The sequence below is a fragment of the Mesocricetus auratus genome, unplaced genomic scaffold, assembly GCF_017639785.1.
Source record: "Mesocricetus auratus isolate SY011 unplaced genomic scaffold, BCM_Maur_2.0 Super-Scaffold_100009, whole genome shotgun sequence".
Taxonomy (NCBI): Eukaryota; Metazoa; Chordata; class Mammalia; order Rodentia; family Cricetidae; genus Mesocricetus; species Mesocricetus auratus.
The window spans coordinates 55697417-55721191 of record NW_024429193.1 but is presented as its reverse complement, the minus strand read 5'-3'; the positions used below and the strand labels follow the sequence as shown (position 1 = coordinate 55721191).

Genomic DNA, 23775 nt, shown 5'->3' with positions numbered 1-23775 from the left:
GCCAGGGCTGTGTGCTGTGAAAGGGGCGGATGTGTTTATTCAACAAATATTTAATGATCGCTTGTTCTGTGCATGCCTCAAGTTAGTGTGAAATACAAAGAGGGTTAAGCTACCTTTTCTATTCTTACGTTGTGACTGCAGAGGAGACAGACGAGTCAACAGTCACAATTCAGAACCTCAGAAGTCAGCACCAGTGTCGTGTTGGGGCAGGGAGGACAGGACCTGCCAGGTGGAAGTGGGTTGGGAAGGTTTCCCACAGATTTGTATAAAACAAGAAAAAGGCAGGGATAGATTCCAGGGCAAGAGGTCAACGTATAGCCAGGTGGAGTGGCCTGGGAAAGTATGACACTTGAGAGAAAGCAGAGGAGCATGCCTGGTCCACAGAGCCAGAAGGGGGAAAGGGAAAGCTGGAGAGCTGGGCAAAGGTGAAGCCCAGGAGGAAGACAGCCTCATTGACTCTGCATTTTAAGATCAATGCAGAAGTGGGTCAGATGCCCCCTAGGGGCTGCCTTGGGAAATGATGGCACTCATAAACTAAACTTCAATTCATATTTATTTTTATTTCGTGTGTGTATGTGTACCAGAGCGTATGTATATGCACCGCGTGTGTGCATGAACCCACAGACATAAGAGGTCTTTGGAACTGAAGTCACAGGTGGCTGTGAGCTGCCTGTGACAGAGCTCTGCAGAGGAAGACTGTAAAGATGGAGGAGACCCCAAATCCAGGCGGTGGGGTGTGCCTCAGGAGACGTGGAACCTCCAGCACATCACTCAAGGGGCGTGAGCTGAGGATTCGGGTGTTGGGGTATTCAGATACAGGGCGGCTGAAGCAGAGGAGAGGTTGAAGGCACTCTGGGACATCGTGCTGTGTGAAGAATGGGCAGAGAACTTAGACACAGAGAAGCCCATCGCTTACGAGAGAGTGAAGGAAGATGACCTGGGCAGAGACATGCGGGACAGTGACCTGTCCCTCAGGTGCTGAACAGGGATCAAAGCTTCTGTCTGTCTGTCTGTCTGTCTGTCTGTCTGTCTGTCACACACACACACACACACACACACACACACACACACACACACACACTTCTTTATTGTGTTTACTGTTCCAGTTTCCCAGCCATAACTGGAGTGGTGTCAACTCGCTTCTCCAGAAATGGCAGAATGTTTTTCACCTTTCCATCCCTGTTGTGGTAATGTTCACTGTGTGGTCTGTGGCCTCTTTCCAGAAGGTCCCTGGTGACTTCTCTCAGAGGGCTGCCTATTGGGTTGCTTGCTTTCTTCCAGGGCCTTCCTTAGACTTTCCCTGGGCGATGGCATGTGGTGGCTGGAGGAGAGCAGGAGGCAGGGTCTGTGCCCTTGGCCACAATGTATAGATCTAGGGAAACTACGGCCTCCTGTGACTTCAGCTTCCCAGTTTCTAGAAGGACCTCTCTCATGGACACTTCGTAGGTTCCAGATCACTGCTCTTAGCTTAGTTTAGGGAGAGGGAAGGCGCGGGAACTGTCTCCTAAGCCCACCAACCCTGTAAAAGATGCACTAGAGAAAGGTGGAGTGTTGTTTACCTTGAAACCATGCAGGAAATCTTTACTGTAAAGATCAGTTCACAGTGAAATACTCTCTCTTAAGTCCCCTCCTCTTGCCACTCTGCCCTTCCTCCTCATACCTACTCTTTGGTGATTCCAAAAGCCCCTGGTCCAATCTGGAATGACCACAGAAGGCCTGGGGACCTCTCCTATAAAGTCACTTTGCCATCAAGGACATTCGCCTTCCAAGGGTAGAGGAGACAGCGTGCAGGAAGCAAGCTTTGTTCCTTTGAAGGCATCCTAGGCTGTAATCCCAGTGCTCAGGAGCTGAGGCAGGAGGCTTGATAGAAGTCTGAGGCAGCCTGGCATACATAGAAAGCTTAGTGAGTTTCAAGTCAGTCAGTCAGGGCTAGTGTGAAATCCAACTCAGATGCAGGACACACACACACACACACACACACACACACACACACACACACACAGAGAGAGAGAGAGAGAGAGAGAGAGAGAGAGAGAGAGAGAGAGAGAGAGAAACTGATCTGCCTTACAGTGAGAAATCAAAATGCTAACCCACTCACCTTGAACAATTTTCCCTGCAGTGTATCCACCTCTGGAATCTCAGAACAGCAACAAGAAATGGGGGACTGGGGGACTGGGAGGCTGGGGAGAGATCTCCTCATCCTCTCACTAAAAGAAAACCAGAAGAGATTTGCTCACGTAGCTGGGTCTTGTCAGAGATCTTCAGTAACATATAGTAGGGTTTTTGTCTCTTCACCTGGCCTCTCTGTGGTGCCCCAGCATGAATCAGATGTATGAGGATGACTTTATGGGGGTGGGGGGCAACCCACAACCCAGTCTACCAGCATCAGCCTGAACCAGAAGCATGCGGGAGAGACTTTATAGGGTGACCCAGACTATCTCTGGGGTCAGCACCAGCAGGAATGGGCACTTCCATCCCACCTGCAGCCTCCTGAACTCCTCTGACCAACCATGAACTTTCCCTTAGCTAGCTCTCCCTTATACAGTTGGAAGTTAAAACCTGTCTGAATTCAAGCCCTGAGGTCAGGGCTGGGAAGGCAACCCTGGGCCTTGGCTTCATGGTGCTGTTTCCTCATACCTGAGCCTTCCACAGCTGCATACACTCCTCCCAGCCTGCACTATTTAAAGCCAGTGCACAGGTACTCCTAGTGAGTCACAACACCCAGGAGGGCAGTGCAGGCAGCTCCACTCACCAGCCCCTCTGTGGGAAGGAACTCTTCCCTCGCCATGGCTTCCTTGGGGCAGATCATCTTCTGGAGGTAATGTCTCTCTCTGTCTCTGTCTCTGTCTCTGTCTCTGTCTCTGTCTCTCTCTCTCTCTCTCCATATTAAGAACAGGGATGGGGTCTTTGGGAGGTGCTGAGAACTCTGGGCTGTGCCCGGGCCACACTTGCAACCTAATCTGATCCAGCACTGGGTCAAGAAGAGGTTAATCAAATTCAGCATCAGCACAGCCTCTCAGGGAAGGCCCTGGTTGGTGGTTTATCATGGGAGGTTTTATCATCCCTGCGAGGGCAGCAGTGGGCTGAAAACCATGTGTACCACACTGGGGACTTCACAGAGATGTTCAGGCATGCTAAAACCCACAGGCAGCGAGCAGCAAAGAAAAAGGATGGCAAGCGGGCACTGGTGATGGGGTTAACACAGGACACGCTCTGCAGCCCTCAGGAGGATGCAGGCAAGTGTGCTTTGACTTTTCTGTGGGTATGATTTCTCTGTGCTACCCAGCAACTCACACCAACACCGTTACCGCAGACCTGGCTGGAAGGTGGGGGCCCTTGCTTTCCCAGGAGAGCCTGGTGTTTATTGCTGCCTAACATCTCAGAAATGAAAACAAAATACAGTAAAAAGAAGCAAGCTCATCAGCCACCGTTGGCTCCTCCGCTATATTCTCGCTGCCTTTCCCCTCAGGACATCATTTACCTTTCTGATTGGAGAGAGATGGCAGCTTTTGTTTTCCTTGAAATAGGCAGTGATTCAATGTCACTCCCAACTGATGACACTTTTCAGGAAGACATGCATGCTGGTTCTAGGGTTGTTTGAAGGACCAATCCTCCAATTTTTATGTGTCTTTTCCAGATTAAAAAGAAAAGGAAAGAAAGAAAGGAAAAGAAGGGCAAGGTTGGCAGGAAAGCGATTAACAATGAAAAGTCTATAAAAAGACCAAGTGAGCGTCACTTACCACAGACAGCCTAGAAAATTATTTTCCATGAAACAGAATTTCCCCTCACTTGTGTTCAGCAAGAGGGGGACAGGGGTATCACGGGACCAGCAGAGGGGGTCTGGGCAGCATCTCCTCCCTGTGCTGGATACGTCTCTGCCCTGGAGAGGCAACAGATAGCAGTCATCTCCATCCAGACATTCCAATCTGTGTGAATGTCTTCAGGAAGTGCCTGTGCCAGGGGTGAGCATTTTGTGAGCACATCACCCCTCCTCCCTCCTTATGCCTTACACTTTGTAGTGGCATCTGGAATCTCACTACCCCTTGTGAAGGTTCATTGTCACCTCAGAGAAACTGGCCATTTGTCCCAGGCCCTGGAGCTGCATGAATAAGGGGTGGGGCAGCTTTAAACCCACTCTCTGTCACTCTGAAAAGCCTAGGAGATGCTTGATCCCACTCTCCCCATCACCCAAGCTTAGGTTCCCAGGATGGAAAACACGAAACAAGTGTCCCTGTTGTTCCAAGGACTGGCGTGTGGGCTTTCTAATAATACATTACAACTGGCCTGACTGGTTTTGCTGGTGGATCAGCCAGAGGTGGGTGTTCAAAATGTGGGTCCTCCACCCTCTAAGGTTTAGAGGCCCATTAGGATCAACAGAGGCTTCTCTTGTTGGCCCTGGTTGGCTGGTTCACCATTTACATGTTGCATTTGCAAACACAGAGACAAACCAAGAGGGTGACAGCCTGGGAAAGGGGCACTGATCATCTCAGTGGAAAGTGGGATCAGGTGCTTCCCTCTAGATATAAAAACAAGTCACTGGGGGAAGCCCAGTGTCCCCCTCAGTGCCAACCATTTCCTTCCCTTTGCCATAATCCTCTTCATTCTTAATAGTTCCTCTCGCTAATAATAGTTTCACGACATAGCTCATGGGAGGGCCTGCCATCTTCTGAAGAGCTAACAGATTTCTCCCTTAACAGAGAGTTTAATCCCTTCAAACCTCTCGCTCAGGTTGTATGCCCCCAAGGGTAGAATGTCCTGGCACAGGAGGGGCTGTGTGATCCAGACTTTTTCATCATTATGACTGTCCAGGACACCAGCATCACTCATAAACTTTTGCCAAGTGCTGCTTGGAGTCCAAGGATGGAGAAGCTACATTCTCTTATCTGAAGGTGTTAGGTTCTAGTGAACAATGTAATATATCAGGGTATCTATTCTCTGTGGGGTGCTGCATGAGACCCTGAGACACAGGAGACCAAGATGCCGGCAAGTGTACAGTCTCATAATAGTAAGATTCCCAAGGTTCCTGTGTTATGGGATGATTGGCTCAGGGTGCCAATGGGAGCCCGTTCTTGCCCAATGCCTTGGGGAAGGTTTCCTGAGCCAGATGTCTGGGTTTCTTCTTTAAAAAATAAGTTAGTAGGGGCCCAGTTTAAAAGAGTGGGAAAGACGCTCTACATGGAAGGAGATGGAAAACTAAAACTCAGCCAGCACAGAGAACTGCTTGCTAGTTTGTCATACCATCCCAAGGTGCATTCTGAGAAGTGCTGAGAAGTGGGGCAGGGAGGTGACACCAGGTCACAGGTCACACGAGGCCTTATGTATCAGACTGAGAGGTAAGGATTGGTTATTGGTGATGATCAGCCCTCGAAGATTCTAGAGCAGAGAATTCTCAATTCTCAATTCAGAGGAATCTGAATTTTCACCTTAGGTAGGCAGAAGTCTGGAGACAATGGGAGGCAGTTGCTGACAAATAAGAACAAGGAAGAAGAAAAGATAGTAGAGGCCTGGGGAAGGGAAATAGAGTCAAGAAGCATGACAAGGTGTTGAAGAATAGAGGATTAGGTGAAGGGCAGATCCTGGAATGAGTCCCCTGGCCTCGGATGGAGCAGAGTGTGGTGAAGGGGAAGGATGGGATACAGGATGAGTTCCTTAAATTGAGTTTGAGAATTCTCCTGGGACCATCAGATGACGATGTCAAGAAAAACAGAAAGCATGGGGAAGAAACTAGGAGCAATCATGGAGAGGGTTTAAATGTCAAGAGCTCCCAGACAGGGAATGCACATGGGAGTGTCTGCTAAGGAAAGCCTATAAGGAGACAAAGGGGCCAGAGACAGAGAGGCGAAGAACACTGACATGTAGGGGTGGGTGGAGAAAAACCAGATGTCCAGAGAGGTAGAGAGATCAGAACCGTGAAACCACAAATATCAGCAGAGTAGATTTTCACTGTCCACCAGAGACTGGGGCTCCATGAAACCTCTCTATCTGAAATCATAGAAGATCATAGGACTGAGGAAGTCATTCAAAGAAGGAAACTACTTGACAGGAGAAGGCTGGATGTCTCTGTAGCACTCGAAGGTGGCTAAAACAGATGATGGAAGCTTGAGCAAAAGCTACTCACAGAGCTTTACTTTGAGTCCTGGTCTAACGTTGTCCCTGCAAATTCAAGCTAGACAATCAGACAAAATGCTTGGCAGCATTGTACAAGGTTGCCTGGTGAGAGAGCTCAGCACTGATGAGGCTAACACTTCAAACCCCACAGAGACAATAAAAGATGAGCCCAGCTTTTATCTCTGGGAGCCTATTAGACTGAAGGCTCCGGGGTCATAGGCTCCCATGAATACTTGTGTGTCGCCTGAACACATGCTCGTCCCCTTCTCTGCCCACTGCGGTGACGCTTGCTTTTTTCAGCAGCCAGATTCTGTGTCTCTTCAGCTTTGAAGTCCCTTTTGGCTTTTTCTAGGTACCTTAATTGCCTCTTTTATGTTCCCAGCCAGACTTGCTTATAAATATACATTCCTGGTGCTTCTGCTCTCCTCACTAAGGATCTGACATGATGTTTTTTTTTTCAGGGAGAGGGGAACAGTTATCCCTGTAGATACATATCTGGGCTCTGGCTGTAGACTGCCTGGGTTGATAGCATGCACAATTGTGAATGCTTATCCTCTATAAGTGTCAGTTTCCCTACCTGTAAAACAAGGCTGATAGCAGTAAGCAACTACTCGGGTTGTGTAATAATTATGTACCTGACACATCCTAGTGTTCTATAGATATCATCCATTACTATATTCATTCTATGCAAGTTCTTCTATAATGCCCATTACATGGTTGGCTAGCTATAAAAACCTATCTTCACCTCTGTGGCTGTTGGCTTTTTTGTCCTTGAAACAGATCTTGTAGATGGCATTGAGGATTTTTAAAGATCCGAGAGAGAGAGAGAGAGAGAGAGAGAGAGAGAGAGAGAGAGAGAGAGAGAGAGTATGTGTGTGTGTGTGTGTGTGTATACACCCAAATGCACACACATGAGCATTCAGAGACCAAAGAACATTGGGTATTTTCCTCTATTACTTTTGATCCTAGTTTTTACACTTGATCTTAGCCAAAAGGCTGAAAAATGATATCATTGGTTATCCATGGTTAGAAGTGGGGTATTTGTTTGTCAACTTGACACATACTGGAGTCATTCAGGAAGAGGGAATCTCAGTCATGGGATTGCCTTTATTACATTGCCTCTAAGCAAGTCTATGGGACATCTTCTTGATTAATGATTATGTGCGAGGTCCCAGCTCACTATGGTATAAGAAAGCGAGCTGAGAGCCACAAGGAGCAAGTCAGCAAGCAGTGTTCCTCCGCAGTTCTGCTTCAGTGCTTGGCTCCAGGTTCCTGCCCCACTCCCCTTAAGGCAGACCGTAAGCCGCAGTGTTAATCCCACTACAGTCTGCCAAGTTGCTTCTGGTCAAGATGTGTTTCACAGCAATAGACAGCAAACTAGGACACTCTCCTTTTTTTTAATTTAAATTAGAAACAATCTTATTTTACATACTAATCCCAGTTCCCTCTTCCCTCCCATCCTCCCCTGCCCCCCACCAATCCCTCATCCCATCACCCTTCTGTTCCCCAGGGAGAGTGAGGCCTTCCATGGGGAGCATCAAAGTCTATCACATCATTTGGGGTAGGGTGTAGACCTTCCCCCATGTATCCAGGCTGAGAGAGTATCCTTCTATGGAGAATAGGACAGTCTCTTACTGAGCCCAAGGCTCATTTTTTCCTGTTAGGCTAGCTGGCCAGGGAGCTCCTGGGAGATCTGCCTGGTTCTGTCCCCCAATTCTTGGGTTGCACCTGGCAATGCCTTGCTTTCACGTGGATGTGCTGGAGGTTTGAACTCAGGTTCTTTTGTTTTCATAGCAAGTGCTCTTATCCACTGAGCCATCTCTCCACTCCCCAAGACAGTCCATTTTAACAACACAGAGGTGTTTTTTTTGTTTTTGTTTTTTGAAGAAAAAGGAAAGTCAAGTTGGTCCTATCTTTCACACCTGTCTATGACTAGGAGACCCATTTGAGAATGAGATTTGAGAAAAACATGTCTGCATCACCACTGAGCAGCCAGATCCTGTGGTGAGGGGCTTCCAGGTGAGTCTGAGAGGCCCCACTGTGTGCACAGCTCAGCATCTACACCTTCTGATGATACAGCGTTGATAATAAGTGTCAACCCACCCTGCAACCAGGAAGGCTAGATCTCCAAGGCTCGAAAGATATTCCAAAGATGTGATGTATGGGGACAAGCAGGGGAGTCTAGGTGTTTGAGCTCAAGTAGTGCAAATTCTTTTTGTTATTAAAGCAAGCAGAACATGAGGTGATGTTTATAGCTAGCTTAAGCAAAGACAAGTACAGTGAGGGAATACACCTGGTTTTATATGTCTTATTATCTTTGGTCATGTGAAAAGAACCGAGAATATTTTTCCTGGGTCTTTGTCTTTTCCACATAAGTAATGTAGACATGTCAAAGCATTTTTTTAAATTCTTGTTTTTAAATGTATACACTAATTGTAGTTTATATAACTTTTTAAAAAGAAGGTTGCCTTGTGAGAAGAACATCTTGTACTCTGTCCCATCCATAACTTTCTTATACAGGCTCCCACAACCAAAGCAACACCCACCAGAACACAGATGGAGCCATGGACCAATGACCACGCATTCGGTAATGGTCACTTAGTTTAACTGCCTCACTATCCTAATTGTCTCCATTGCATAGCTGCAAATACTGAGTCACAATTACTGCCTCTCTGTAAGCCCATGCTGGGAACCCACACGTTCCTAGCTTATGCTCTCTACTGAGATAGTTCTCCTTCTAACCAACTTGCTTCATCTCCTGCCACTAAAGCAGAACCCAACTCAGTGCTGGCAAAACCTCACTTCCTCAGTGACCAGTGACTGCCACGGCAGAAGACTCCTGGCTGGCTGATAGGGAGCTAGACTAAAGCCCCAGAATCAGGTCTGCATTGTTCCAATAGTTGCTCTATAGATGATGTCCTATGGTTTCTGTCGCTTTGAAGAGACACCATGACCACTGCAACTCTTATAAAGAAAACATTTAATTGGGGTGGCTCACTTACAGTTCAGTGGTTTAGTCTGTTATCGTCATCATGGGAGCATGGCAGCATGCAGGCAGACATGGTGCTGGAGAAGTAGCTGAGAGTCTACATCTTTCAGGCAACAGGAAGCAGATTGAGATACTGGGTAGTATCCTGAGCATAAGAAACCTCAAATCCTGTCCCCACAGTGACACACTTCCTCCAACAAGGCCATACCCACTCTAACACAGCTCCACCTCCTAATAGTGTCCCTTCCTGTGAGATTATGGAGGTCAATTACATTCAAACCACCCCAGATGGTAAACATAGCAAAAAGAAGCACACACTCAGAACTTGGACTTTGTATCTCTATAACCCCTCAAACAACAGCAAAATAAAGCAAGGTCGTGCAGTTAAAGAATCACAGAAAAGGACATTGTCAAGGTCCCATAATGCTAGTGGCCTTAGATAAAAGCTGTGCTACCCTAAGAAGACTGTTTCACTCAACTGTCAGCTTTCTTTGTATCTGAGCATCCAAAGTTTCATTCATGTTACTCCTGATGTATGGAAAAATAGAGTTAGCTGGACCAGTCCATCTCTCCATTTCCTTGCTGTGTGACCTAAGTAAGCTATTTAATCTCTTTGTCCTTATTCCTCATCAGTAAATTGGGTGTCAATAGCTTCTTAGCCTTTAGGGTTGATATGAGAGCTAACTGATAACAGACAGACTTCTACATCTTGTAGAATTGGCACTCAGTGGGTCCCTGCTCTTACTGAATGGAGAAAAACCATGACTTGAATGGAGGGAGGGTCAGGACCATCCCAAGAAGAACCAAGAAGCGGCGTCTAGAATGTTCTAGATTTCACTAGATCAGAGATGCCTTCTTTTTAGTCCTTGCTCTGTGAAACATAGAGATGTTGAACTGGGTGGACTTGAAACCACCAATATTTTGACAGTCACCGCAATATTCCAAGTGTGGCCCAAGCAGCAGCACCCTGGAGCTGTTGGACAAACACATTCTCAGTCCCTCCAGGTCTACAGAACTGGAGTGGGCAGAGTGATCCCCACTCAATAGTTCCTCTGGGTGCCTCTGAAATCCACAGAGTCATGCATAAACAGTTCCACTCGAGCCTGTGATGCCCCAGCAAAAGGGCAGAGGTTTAATTCAGATGGACATAAACTTCACTGAGATCAGTGTTATGCCTCATTCCTCTTTAACAAAGGTTTAAAAGAGCAATGGATGGGCCTTGGTAAAAAATGAAGGCAAATGCATGGGTTTCCACAGGTAAGAAGCCTGTGTTCTATTTGCCCTTCTGTTTACCTTTTGAAATCCTAAGCCTAGCAGACTTCAAGATTTATGATGGCACTGTTCCCACCACATTTCTGCTAGTCCCAGCATGACAGTAACAGGAGAAAAGTTTCCTTCTTTTTCTGTAGATTTAGAATGAAAATATCATGGAATAAAAACCAAAGAAGACTTGAGAAACAGTGTCAGTAATATCTGGGGGCATCGAATGGCGCCTTTTATCTAGATGCCCTGGTCCTTGTTGTGTTTTCTTCTCATTCCTGCTCCCAGAATGGTCATTCCACCCATCTCATCTCTTGTCTCTGTGCAGTCCTTTGACAAGCCCATGCCTTCTCATCACCTTGGTCTCAGATGATCGTCTGACTTCATCCTTCACTGAGAAAATGGCGTTCCTTTACCTCTTCGATCCCAGCTGCCACATTCGCGCATGCCCTTTCTGTGACCTCAGACTGGACATCTGGGTGCAGACTTGCCTGGCACTATCAAAGGTCATTCCCACATGCTCCCATCTGTCTCATCTCCCAGCTCACACACACTTCCCTCTCATCACTATCCATCTTCCCTGCACGTCTGTTCCCCAATCAGCACACAGACCAGGCATCAGGATTTTCCATCTTAAAGACAAAAACTGTCGTCTTTCAGCCTCATAATGGCTCTGGCTGCCCATCCCTTCTTGCTCTTTCTCTCCTCAGCAAACTTATTGCAAGGCAGTTCAACCAGGATTGATCTGATTGGTGTCCAGGGGTTCTGAACAGAGTGGAGCTGGCCTGCCTATCCATTCCTAGGAAAACTACTTTCTTGCTATGTGGCCTTGGGTGAGCTTCCTGTCCTCTTTGTGCCTGGGCTCTTGATCTTGGAGCCATCTCAGAGCCAATACTTAGGATTGTGTGGGAATTATGCAAATTGAGCTTGATAAAGCACTTACCAAACCCTCACTGCCCTCTACCTGTTCAGTGTGATGCCCCAGTTGGATTTTCCATCCACTCCGGACCAAGATATTGCATCCATCAGTGCCTGTCATCACCTCCCATTGTCTCGTCCAGTACTTGCTTCCCCTTTATTCTCTTGCTTGCCTTTACAACAGTTCTCAATACAGATGCCCTGTGACCTCCTGGAAACACTCCTTCTTTGGTTTCCATGACAGCACAGTCTCATTTCCTGCCCCTTCCTTCTTCCCCATGGCATAGGACCCTGATCTTGGAGTCAGTCTCTGCCTCTCTACAGCTATGACAGCAGTTAACATTCTGTAGCCAGGGAACTTGCCTCTGGCACAAGGACCAGCACATCATTCCTGTCCTGTGTTTGATGACAGATTCTTTTCTTTGTCAAAAGGCTTCAGGCTCCAGGAGCAGAATGTAACAGCACAGGGACCATCACTCTTTACAGTGGCTGACAAACCCTTCATAAAGTACTAGAGAGTGTGTGTGGGTGGCGTGGGGTAGGTAAATAGGAGTCGGGGCTAGGCATGGTGGCTTATGCCTGTAATCAGTATTGGAGAGGCCAAAGCAGGGGTTTACCACGAGTTTAATAACAGCCTGAACACTGTCTCAAAAAAAACCAGAAAAATATTCTTTTAAAGTAAGCACTATGTGGTGTGGGAAGGAGCATCCTGTAGACACCAGACCAGCCACAGTCAAATGCCCTTAAAGTTTGGGACATTTCCAGACAGGTCCTGATGGAAAGCCCTGTGGAGGGAGAGTTGGATGAGGAATCACTCCAAGCAGTAAGCTGGCTTTGATTTTAGCTTCTACTTTTTCAGAGAATCCATTTCCCATCTCCTCCTTCTTCTTTTCTTTGAAGACAGAACATGTCTGGATGACTGTCTTTTCAGTTAAAGAGAAGCCACAGTCGATGGGAAAGCCTTGCTGTCCTCCTATCGGCTTTAGGCCAGGCGTCCTTCATCTAATATCTTTAATGTAAGCCTGTGGAAATTTAGCAAAAGCCCCGCCCCCTTGCTGCCACAGACACCTTCACCTTGGAGCCAGCTCTGTGGGGCTCTGCTGCAGAGGCGCTCTGCCTGGTGCTTACCAAGTCAGCCCCCTCACAAGGACAGTGTGCAAGGAATACGGGAGATGGGCTTGCCAGTCACTGCTGGCCTAGAGCAGGGGACCTAGGATCTGGGAGTGGAACAGGCTGGAGAGAGGGAAGTCTGGCCTCCAGAACAACTTTTATGCAGAGAAATTCCCACTGAGGCCTGAGGAAAAAGGGTCTTCTTCAGTTAGCTGGGCCTTTCTGAAGAGCCCTGTGGAGATAACTGTATTGAGGCTGTCCTGCAGGCCAGGCTTTGCCTGAAGGCATGGTCAGAGGAACTCCTATGCACAGTGGCAAGTTCATTCACCAGCATCCTACAACTGCTGCAGAAGTGTCCTAAGTAAGAATAAGAAGACACTTCCCATGGCAACAGCTTTACGAATGCCAGCCAGATGCCAAATGAACCACAAAACCATTCTGAGTGCTCGCTGGAACCGTGCATTTATGTCCCTAAGGCTCTCTGCTGTCACTTCCCCTTATAAATGTACGGTATTTTGAAGCATTAAGATTCAGTGTTTGAGGCCTTGCTGAGACAGCTAATCATCATATGTAAAGAGTGTGACTGTTTCAAAGAAAAGACTTACAGATGTTAGAAAGGATATTTGGCAGCTGAGGAGGAAACTGACAGAAAAGTGTGTGCTGTGCAGGCACAAGGACCTGAGCTCAGATACACGACACCCACATAAAAAGCTAAGCAACGCTGTGCACACCTGTAATCCTAGCACTGAGGGTGATCCCTATAGCCGATCTTGTCCAAGCTGCGAGCTCCAGGTTCTGTGAGAGACTCAGCCTCAAAGAGCCAGGTGGAAGACAATAGAGGAAGACACCCAACACCAATTCAGCCTTGCATACTAGCATGAACGTGTGTGCACAATCCTACACAAACATGTGCACACACAGCTTAAATGCGTACACACAAGCCATTGTCCTGGGCATGCCCGTAGGTTTTGGAATCTCTGTGGGTGGGTTTCTTCTGGGTAAGGAGAGAAGGAAGCTGCTCAAAGGGTAACACTTTGCCTTTAGGTCTTTTCCTAGTGACTTTTCTTTGTGTCCTGATATTTGACCAGAAACAGCTTAATGGAGGAAGGAGTAATTGTGGCTCATGGCTTCTGGGAACAGAGTCCAGTGCCGTGAGAGCTGCACTTATCTGTGGGTATAAGGATAGGTATTTAGACTGCAGTTAGATATTATGTTGAATGATTTAGGGAAATGGAGGTCGTAGGCTCTTCTCTAGAATTATTGACTTCTTTAGCTGTGGGTAATCGATTAGGTTAATCAACACAGTCAGGAAGGCATGATGGCAGGTAGCTCCATGACTGCAGGGACACATACCAGGGCTTGCTCACATCTCAGCACACCAGTGAGTAGGGAGAGAAGAGCGCTGGTACTCATCCAGCCTTCTCCTTTTTAATTTAGTCTAAGACCCCAGCCTATGGGATGATGCCATCCACATTAAAGCTGGTCTTACCCCTTTCAGCTAATCCTCTCTGCAAACACACTCATAAATATTTCCAAACGTGTGCTTTGTTAACACCATTGGTATTCTTAACCCAATCTCATGGGCAAATTAACCATCAGAGATTTTCAACTTTGCCCAGATCAGTAAGGAGACTGGGAGGTCTTAACATGGCCTTCTCTTTGACATTTCTCTCCCTCTTGGAAAGATGGAAACAGGTGCATTGGGATTGTCAGAGGATAGTCTGCATGGACTCAAACACTGGGTGAATAATGTATCCTCAGTATTTTGACCAGTTGTGGATCTCTGAAGAAGTCTCCACTACACACACACATACACACACACACACACACACACACACACACAGTTTATCTGTGGGTATAAGGATAAATATTTAGAATACAGTCAGAAATTATATCTAATGGAAGTAACAGGTTCTTTTCTAGGATCTATGACTTATAGCTATTGGTGGTTGGTTAGGTTTGCAGTATCACACATGAATTCCTTCCTATTGAGTGGGCCATAAGTCTATTTAGATAGCTGTTGGCTACCCCAAAGATAACGGTGTCATGATTGCACCATTGGAGATATCTTACTTGGGTGGGCCACTGTTGTAGTTCATAGGCTTTCTGTCTGGGTAGGACTTTCTCCTTTGGTAGCTTGCATAGTACCTTCCAATGCTATGAGACCTAATCCTCAGGGAGGAGACTTCCAGGTTAGTTCCAGCTTGATTCCTCCAAGTTCTGTGTCCAAAACATGTGGCATCTTCAGCAACATAATCTCACATTCTTTTCTGAAAGGCATCAAGGGCAATGAAAACTGAGTATACTTTTTCCCCATGACCAAGAATCAAGGCGAAGTTTCCCATGCCTAGCACTCGGGTTTTTGTTAGCCTATGATGTTGGAGTATTGTAGTATTGTTACCGTGTGTGTGTGTGTGTGTGTGTGTGTGTGTGTGTGTGTGTGTTTAGTAAGCTTATAAAATAATGTTTCTCTATGGCCTTAAAAATATCCTTAGTGTTATTTATCTCTCCTTCCTCCCTCTCTGTTTGTATTACCCTCCTCCTTCCTCCCCATCTAAAGTGCTCCCCCATTTTTCCCATTTCCCTCTTTATAGCACCTGTGTTTTACCATCCCATGTAATGTGTGATTTTGCTTCACTGTGAGATACAATTGTAACATTTAAGGAAATGTTGAAAAGAAAAAAACCTGAAGCTATCATGGATTAATTATTGGGACTATTTTCCTTTTTGTTTCTTCTCTTTTAAAGCCAACTACAAATAATTTAAACAGTTGTTAATACTGTGGAACCCTTTAATAGTCTACTTTTCTTATGAATATTTGCATTATTAAAACTAAACTTGGAAGCAGTGGTACAATTAAAGAATTGTCGCTTAACGCTGCAGCAGTCCATACCCTATATAGTAATACATCTTTGCATTCCTACCCTATTAGAAAATGCTGTATTAGGTCACTTGTATTAGCTACTTTTGACATCACTCTGACAAAACTCTTGATGGAAGCAACTTAAAGAAGACCTTTATTTTTGGCTCATAGTTCCATCATGGCATGGAAGGCATGATGTCTGGCACAGCTTGGTTCATGGCGGTGGGAACTTAGAGTGTAGCATGTTCACACCTTGAAGGAAAAGAAGAAGAGAATTTTTAAAGGTCTTCCCCAGTGAGTCACTAGCCAGGCCTCACAGCCTCCCCAAACAGAAAACCAACTGTGGACCACATGTTCAAACACATGACCCTGCAGAGGACACTTAGATTCAAACCATGACACTGCTCTTCCTGGAAACTTGGTCTCGAGGCTTGGTGGGATTCCCCCTTCTGCCTTTAAGAAATCTTTCAATTCAGCCAGGTGTTGGTGGTGCACACCTTTAATTCCAGCACTCGGGAGGCAGAGGCAGGCTGATCTCTGTGAGTTCGAGACCAGCCTGGTCTACAAAGCAAGTTCCAGGACAGCCTCCAAAACAATACAGGGAAACCTTGTCTTGAAAAACCAAAAAACAAATCTTTCAATTCTACTCAACCCGGTGTCTAGCTGAATGTGAGCATCATGTGGGTCTCTGCAACATGCACGACTTGGGTTCTGGGTAGTGTTTGTACATAGTTCCCAAGACAGCACTTCCCAAGGTGACTTCTAGGCTTTCTCCAGAAGAGTGCTGTAGTCAAACCAGTTTGGAAATTCTGAGGCATTAGGATTGGCCATGTGAAACTGCCGAGGGCTAGGAGTTCTTGTTTGAGTTTCGGTTGTTGTTTTGAGACATGGCTTGCTGTGTAGCTCAGCCCACCCTTGAACTTGCAATCCTTCCTGCACCAGCCTCTCAGGTGCTAGAATTACAGGTGTGTGCCTCCATACCTAACTTCTCAACTGTTTTTTACCAGTACAGCCATAAATTCAGTTGGTTGAATCTAGCACAAATGCCTCTGTGGCATTCTTTATGAATATTAGTGCTAAAGGCTTGGAGAGTTCTACCAGAGGTAAAGAAACCATTATTATGAGCCTAATGTTATGAAAATACAATCCTTTAAAAGTATACTAGAGTTACTGGGGCACAGGAAGAATAGTCACCATTGTTACATATGCAAGTCTTGGAGGTATAGAAGGAAGCTGAGGTATGTTGACCCTACATACGAGTTTTATCAGCAAAGTTACAGCATCCTGGCCTGGAGAGGGAGCAGGTCTTCAGATCTCAGGAAGAGCTTCATTAACAGAGATAGCCATGACAGGTAGTATGACAGGATCCTCAAGAGAAAGTGCTTTCAATGCCCCTTGGTGTCCCTGAGATTAGAAGAATTGGAGCTCTGAGCCACTCCCTGGAAAGGAGAGTCGGCCCTTTCATTTATAAGGAATCAGAAGGGTTGCTTGCTCTTATAGGCTTTCAGCAGGGCAAGTTCCATACCATGTGACCCCCATCTACATACTAGAAGTTAGGAAGGGACTGGTAAAAGTCTAGCTATGGCTGGGCATGGTAGGGCAAACCTTAAGTCCTAGCACTGGGAAGGCAGAAGCAAAAATGTCTCCATGAGTTCCAGGCCATCCTGGTTTCTATAGTGAGCTCCAAGACAACCAGGACTACATAGAGAGACCCTGTCTCAACAACAACGAAAAATCTAGCTATAACTCCAGGCCATCTTGGCTCTGAGCAGTATGGAGGCAGGCAGGCTTTGCTTGCAGCAGAGAAACAGAAGGAGATGATCCAGTTCAGTGAGAGCTGCAGGGTCACAGCACCCATTGCTTTTCAGCTCTCTGGAGACAGCTGTAGAGGGGTGTGGCTTGATTTCTGGCTGAGAGGAAGGAGCAGCCAGAAAGTCTTCAACCTAACACTCATTAGAAAAATAAAAAGCATATTAGTGTGGAAATCCCAGGGCAGAATCAAGGGTCTAGTCTGACATCCAAAGGACACAGGTGCTGGCTGAGCGCGTGCCCAGGAGGCCACGGAGGTTGGTACTTCCCTCTCAGGAGTCTCCACACATTTCATACCCAAAGCCATAACTCTTTTCGGATATCCCCTCCTCTAGCAAGTCTTTGTTGCTTAGCTCTGTTTGCTGCGTGTGGCAAACCTGTGGCTTTCTTTCCTCATTAAACCAGGAGAATCTTCAGGTGGCGTCTGTCGGTGGCTCACCTCAAATGATTTACTAGATAAACATGGTTGTTATTTGGACTGCTCTCTCTTGTTATTATAATTGCTAATTAGTTCCTTTCTACAGGAAGTAGTTATCCCCCTAGTTTATGGGTGTTCATCCAATTTGCCTGAAGTCTCAAGCTGAATTATTCAGTCTAGATGCAGGAAGGGCATTCAGGACTGGCTACCGCTGCTTGTGTGGACACTGCAAACATGCACACAGCCAGAATGTGAGTTTGGGTTTTGACAGCTCCTGGAGTAAAATGTGCAAGCCATGGAATGAAAGTGTTGGACAGAGGTGGCTTCAGAGTACAGTGACAGCAGCTGGCCAGAACTAAATCAAGACCTCTAGAGATTCTCCTTCCTTCCTACTCTCCCTCCCTTCTGTCTTCATTTCACTCTCCCACTGTCTGGAATTCCTTCCCCTGAGAGGGCCTTTAACATCACTGTCTGGTTCTCGTGCTACCCAATGCTCATCAGTGTGACCCACCCTCTACAGTAGCTGTGCATTTTGAGTGTTTGTCAGATACATTTAGGAATAACAGCGGTCCTCTGGGGAAGCAGGTAGAAGGTAGATGTTACCCTATGAGAACACAGAATTAATTTAATAGTAGCTAACTATAGCTTGGTGAGGTTAAATGACATGAAATAGGGGCCTAAGCATTTTGTGCCCTCACAGAGGGTGGCACTACCCAGAGAGTGTGTGCCTATGACTGACATTCTCTGACTTTCACGAGCGCTGCTGTAAATAGTCAGCTACCAGAATAAAAGCCTTTCTGGGCTCAGTGAGATGGCACAAATGGATAAAGACACATGCTGCCCAGGCCTGATGACCCAGGTTCAATGCCCAGGACCCACATAGTGGAAAGAGAGAACTAATTTCCATAAGTTGTCCTCTGACCACTGCCTGTGTGTGTGTGTGTGCACACATGCATACACAAGTAAATATGATTTTTAAAGTTAACAAAGAAACAAGCCCTTTTGATTTCTCATGAAGTAGAAATAAAGCTTTTAACTTAGGTTCCCCCAAAAGCAAACACTGGAGAAACTTGACCATGCCATGCCATATTTCAGATCCTCACATCTCATTTGTCCTGGAAATGTAGACGTCAAATCATCTTAGCAGTGTGCATGAAGTGCTCTAAGAGCAGTGGAAGAGGGAGACAAAGACACTGCCATTTCTCATTGGACATCCCTTTCCAAGAGTATTGTGTGTAATCCCATTCTGGTCAGTTTCTCCAGGCCTCATATTTTCATGTGTCAGAAAGACAGCAAGCGGCCCTCACTATGTGCAGGCTTTCCCTGAGAGAGCTCGACAGTGTGCAAAGCATTGACCGGGGCATCTGTTCTGACAGCTTCCTGGGAGCATGAGATTGAGAGCTGATGGCTTATATCCTATGCCAGAGAGATGTAAAGTCAAGTAACTTGAGACAGAGGCATGTAGGATGGTGGATGGGGGATAAGGGGGTAGCACTGGGAAGTACAAAAGATGACCATAGCAATAGTGCTGATGGCTACACATAGCTCTCTTGCATGACAAGGCATATCTATGTGCTGTCCTTTGGAGAAAAAAGAACTTAGAAAAGACACCAAGACCCCTCAACCTTGAACTTTAAAATAAGCAGAAATCTGGACAACAATAGTTTCCCAAATGCCCGCTGTTTGTTTATCATAGATTTGATTTTCAGTCACATCAGAGATGCAGCATGACATTTTGAATCTTGTGGTCAATTGTTCAGGTCACCTCTGGAGGTGGCCTTTTGATGTCCCGTCACCCCACAATCACAACCCTTAATATTAAGCTTCTCCTGTGCGCTATCATTCTTCTCAGAGCACCGCATACATTATTGATATGACAAACGTTTGTTGAACTGCTCCTAGGAGTTTTACATATATTATTTATTTAACAAACATTCATTGAACATTTACTATTGTACCTGGCACCACAGATCCTAGGGAAGTAATCATGATGGAGAATAAGGCCTCAATATTTAGGAACAGACTAGGAAAAGGAGACAGATACACAGTTACCGTAAACTATACTAGTTGCCACCACAGACTGCTGTCAGATGTCAGAAAGCCTTAGAATCATCTTGGTTATGATGCTGGTACAGTGTGGTTTAGCTGGTACAGACTGTTTAGAGGAGATAGCTTCTGTTTAGAGTGTGGATTGCCAAGCAAGGAGAAGTGGGAAGAACAGCCAGGCAAAAGGAAATGCCTGTGAGGTAGAGTAATCAGTCAGGCAGGTCACCCCAAGCCAGGTGTGATCTTCTCGACAAGGTAAGGTGGGTTCTACCATCCTCATTTTCCACCTAAGTGGGTTAAACTTACAGAGACAGGAGAAAGCAAAGGAGGACACTAGGAAGGGTGATTAGATGACAGAAAATCAAATCATTTTTGGAATAATTTGCTAATGGGAGAAGGGAAGATACTGTTGAGAGCCACGGCAGGACTGATCAGCTGACTGTCTTTCCTGACCACTTTCTCCCCGCGTCAGCAATTTCATGTCATCCATGATCACAGCAGACACAAAGGAAGTACAGCAGAATCCGGGTCTATGGGCCGCCAAAGGTTGTGTTCTTTTCTTACTTTAAAAAAAGTGTGGTTTTATTGTCAGTGAGATTGTTCAGGGCATCTGGGAAGCCAGGGGCTTGTCAGATGACTCTCAGGAGGCAGTCACCTCAGGCAGGTTCCCGGGGGTAGCAAAAGTGCTTTCCATCAGCCCCTTGGAGTCCAAACCCCAGACGTCTCAATCTGCAGCCTTTCCATAAAGTGCTTCAGGAGGGAAACGCTACAGCCACTACAGCGTTGGTGGAGAGTAATCAGTATGAGAAAGGTTACTCTGCTAGTCAAAGTTGCCAAGACCAGGCAGCTTTTGAAGAACCAAATGAGCTTTCCTCCGAGAGTTCTCCTAAAATGCAGGATAAGACTTAAATCTTTGACCAAAAGCAAAACAAAACAAAAGCTGGCTATGCTTTCTTGTGTTTACCAGTGAGTAGATGAGCGAATCCTTCCACTCTTACAGGTGTAACAAACACATTACTACCTGATACCAATAAATGTCACTTACTCTTTTTCCCTGTGCTGCCACACCTAGCTAAGCAAGCCAGGTGTCCCTCCTGTGAGCTGCACCCCCAGGCTCCACTTACCTTAATAAACCCTTTGAAGAAAAGCATTCATTTCCCAAGGCAGAGAGGATGAGACCTACATTTAACACGTGTGGACTATCCGTTAGCTTCATGGTTTTCTACCCTGAAGGCAAAAACACTTGTGACAAACAGAATTGCAAAATGGTGGCTTTCATGACTCCCCAAAGGTGTCACACTATGAAGGGCTCAGCTTGTCGGAATCCCAGAGTGTCTGGAGCTGCACACCCGGGCTCAGGGACAAGGCTGATGTCTCATCGCTGCCTAGGGCAGCTGGCAACAGCACACGTGTGCTGTTGGAGAGAACATGCATGCTCATTTAAGGGGGGAAACAACTCCCATGTAATTTAAAGCACACATTTGCTTGGGTAGGGGCTCTTGCTGTGAAAATTCTATCGAGTGCAAACTGCTGACCTGACAATCTGCTCTAATGGCCCGGGGGTGATGCCTTCGATCCAGTCTGAGATGTCAAAACTGGAGTAACTTACAGGCCAGGTGTGTAGAATGGAGAGGGAACCATTGTGAAAAATGAAACACATTTTACATCTGATGTTCCCACATTTTGCAACATTAGAGATCTTCCTGATTGCTTCTTAGCCTTCTTCCCCTCCTCCCCTCTGCAGGAAAGCTCTGTTGAGGTATAAATGATGAGGACAGAGCCTGAATTTAAGATACGTGCAATTATTTGATATTCACTGTGAAATGACATTATGTAGAGTTAATGAGTACGTCTTTCACTCCAGTTAGTATTTTGTATGTGTGTAAGTCTGTGTAGACATGGGAATATGTATATGTATGTGTGTGTGCATGTGTGTGTGAATGTGTGTGTGCATGTCTGTGTGTTCATGTGTGTATCTGTATGGTGTGTGTGTGTGTGTGTGTGTGATGAAAACACGATCTATTCTCTCATCAGGTTTTGAATGCCTGTTGTCATTAGTTATCACTGTGTATTAGGTCCCTAGAATTCATCCACTTCACATGCAAAAGCTGATACCCTATGGCCAATACCTCCCCATTCACCTACCGCCAGCCCCTGGCAGTCCCCACTGCCTCTCTGCTTTAAAGATTTCACACATAGCTGAGCTCATATTGCTCGTCTTCCTGTGCCTATATTATTTCACCTAGGACAAAGTCTTCCAGGTTCATTTTTGTCACAAACGGTAGGCTTTCCTTCTTCTTAATATTGAATAATACTCTATAGTGTATTTGTTCCCCCAACGTCTTCATGCATTTAACTGCTGATGAACACTCAGTGTTTCTGTGTGGGCGCTCTTCTAAACTGCATCACAAAGGGCGTGGGTATACAGGTGCCTTCTCAAGGTACTGTTGTTTCCTCTGGGTTTATGCTCAGATATGTGGTTGATGGGTAGTTGCACTGGTGATTTGGGGGGACTTTCTATGCAGTTTCCTGCAATGGCTGTAGCAGCCAATGTACATTGCCATCAACAATGGACAGGGGTCCCATTTTGTCATACCCTCGCTAGTGCTTCTTACCCCTTGTCTGTCTGATAAAGGCTTTCCTAACAAGTGGACGAACTAGCTCACTGGGGTCTAGATTTGTATTTCAGTCCAGCGTGGTGACGCATACCTACACTTCCAGTATTCGGGAGTCTAAGGCAAGAGAAATGAGTCAGGGCCAGCATATGCTACAAGAGGCAGGGGATAAGGTGAGGTAGTCCTTCCTTGAGGGTTAGTGGTTGGACACCCTTCTGCACACCTGTTGATTGATCATTTGGCATCTTTGCCTATCAAAAACAGGTTATTTGGGGCTTGCTACTGACTTGCTTAGGTGCCTTATGTGTTTTGGACATTGACCCTTATCAGATATGTACTTAGCAAATACTTCTTCCTTTCTGTGGGTTTTCCCTTTATTTTATTACTTCCTTCATGATATAGGAATTTTCTTTAGTCTGAGGTAGTCCCATTTGTTTAGTTTTGCTTTTAGCATCATATGCTTAATAATCATCATCAAAACATCTGGGATATTTTCCCTCTGTATTGTTTCCTAGTCATTTTATGCTTTCAGGTTTCACATTAAAATGCAAACCTCCTTCAAGTTCATTTTGCATGCATGAGGTGGGTGTTTCTGGACTGTAGTGGGACCAGCCTTCACCCTGATAGTTACAGTCTTTTGCTCTCCTACTTAGGTCAAAATGCCTGTAGAGGTATTGGTAGTTGGAATTTTCTTTGGGCCACCAACCAGCTCACAATAAAGACATGGAGATTTATTATTAATCATGAATGCTCAGCCTGAGTTTAGGCTTGTCCCACTAGCTCTTTTAAATTAATTTAGCCTGTTTATATTCATCTACATTTTGCCTCAGGGCTTTTAAATATTTCCTACTTTCCTGTTTTCTCCATGTCTGTCTAGCTGGCCCCAACTGTCTCCCTGTCATCTCCATTTCTTTTTTCCTTGAGCCTAAATTCTTCCTCCTGCTTACTCTCCCTGTCCACTTATACCTCCTCCCTCACTATTGGCTATTTAGCTTTTTATTAGACCAATCAGGTGCCTTAGACAGACAAGGTAAAACTGCAACACATCTTTACATAACTAAACAAATGCACCACACCTTTACATAATTAAGCAAATATTCTGCAACATAAACAAATACAAAACATCTTTGCATAAGCAAATATTCCACAACAGGCATTGTTGTTCACAATGGCTGCCAAGTTAGTGTTGCTGTTGGAGAATACGAGGACCTCCCCATTCTACCACCTTGCTGATATCAATTCCTCAGTCTCCTTTTTCTAGTTTACCTCTTTTCCATGCTCTTAGCACGGTATTCCTCATTCACCTGGGTATCAGTGACTAATGAGATAAAACATCCTAGTAAATACTTCAATTGGGAACAAAACCAAAGACAGCTATTTCTTCTCATTTCTTTATTATCAAACAAAGAATAAAAGCTACTACAGTGTGGCAAAACTTGCAGGACATCAGAAGCATTGGCTTCCCTAACGTCTGATGCTCCCTTAGCCAGGTTTGGGGTGACAGTAGAAAACAGATACCCACAGCCTCTTCGTTCTGCTGACTCCCAAGTGATGAGCCCAAGGGAGAAAGCCACACTGAGAAGTCTAAATAGACTGTAAGGGATAGAACAGAAAAGAGACAGCAGGGTTATGCTACCAA

General features: G+C 45.8%; 1 protein-coding gene and 2 long non-coding RNA genes across 7 annotated transcripts in view; 1 reads left to right on the top strand and 2 right to left on the bottom strand.

The window, feature by feature from the left end:
• Nucleotides 1–1466: 1466 nt before the first annotated feature.
• LOC121142378 lies at nt 1467–3617 on the bottom strand. Its single transcript, XR_005879389.1, has 3 exons — nt 3482–3617; nt 2099–2207; nt 1467–1882 (listed from the first exon to the last, which is right to left on the bottom strand). It is a non-coding gene; the product is annotated as an uncharacterized LOC121142378 (long non-coding RNA).
• Vtcn1 (V-set domain containing T cell activation inhibitor 1) overlaps nt 2722–23775 on the top strand; it is a 63278-nt gene continuing 42224 nt past the window's right edge. The window contains exon 1 of the mRNA XM_021230996.2: nt 2722–2818. Coding sequence (XP_021086655.1) covers nt 2787–2818 — 32 coding nt within the window. The 5' untranslated portion in view covers nt 2722–2786. The remainder of the gene's footprint in view (nt 2819–23775) is intronic.
• Nucleotides 14292–23775, bottom strand: part of LOC121142377 — a 71488-nt gene continuing 62004 nt past the window's right edge. For 4 of the 5 annotated variants that reach the window (XR_005879386.1, XR_005879384.1, XR_005879388.1 and 1 more), the window contains 2 exons: nt 15401–15500; nt 14292–14655 (listed from right to left, as the gene is read on the bottom strand). This is a non-coding gene — a long non-coding RNA (uncharacterized LOC121142377). Of the gene's footprint in view, nt 14656–15309; nt 15501–23775 lie in introns of all 5 variants that reach the window. The other variant, XR_005879385.1, reaches the window with a different exon arrangement.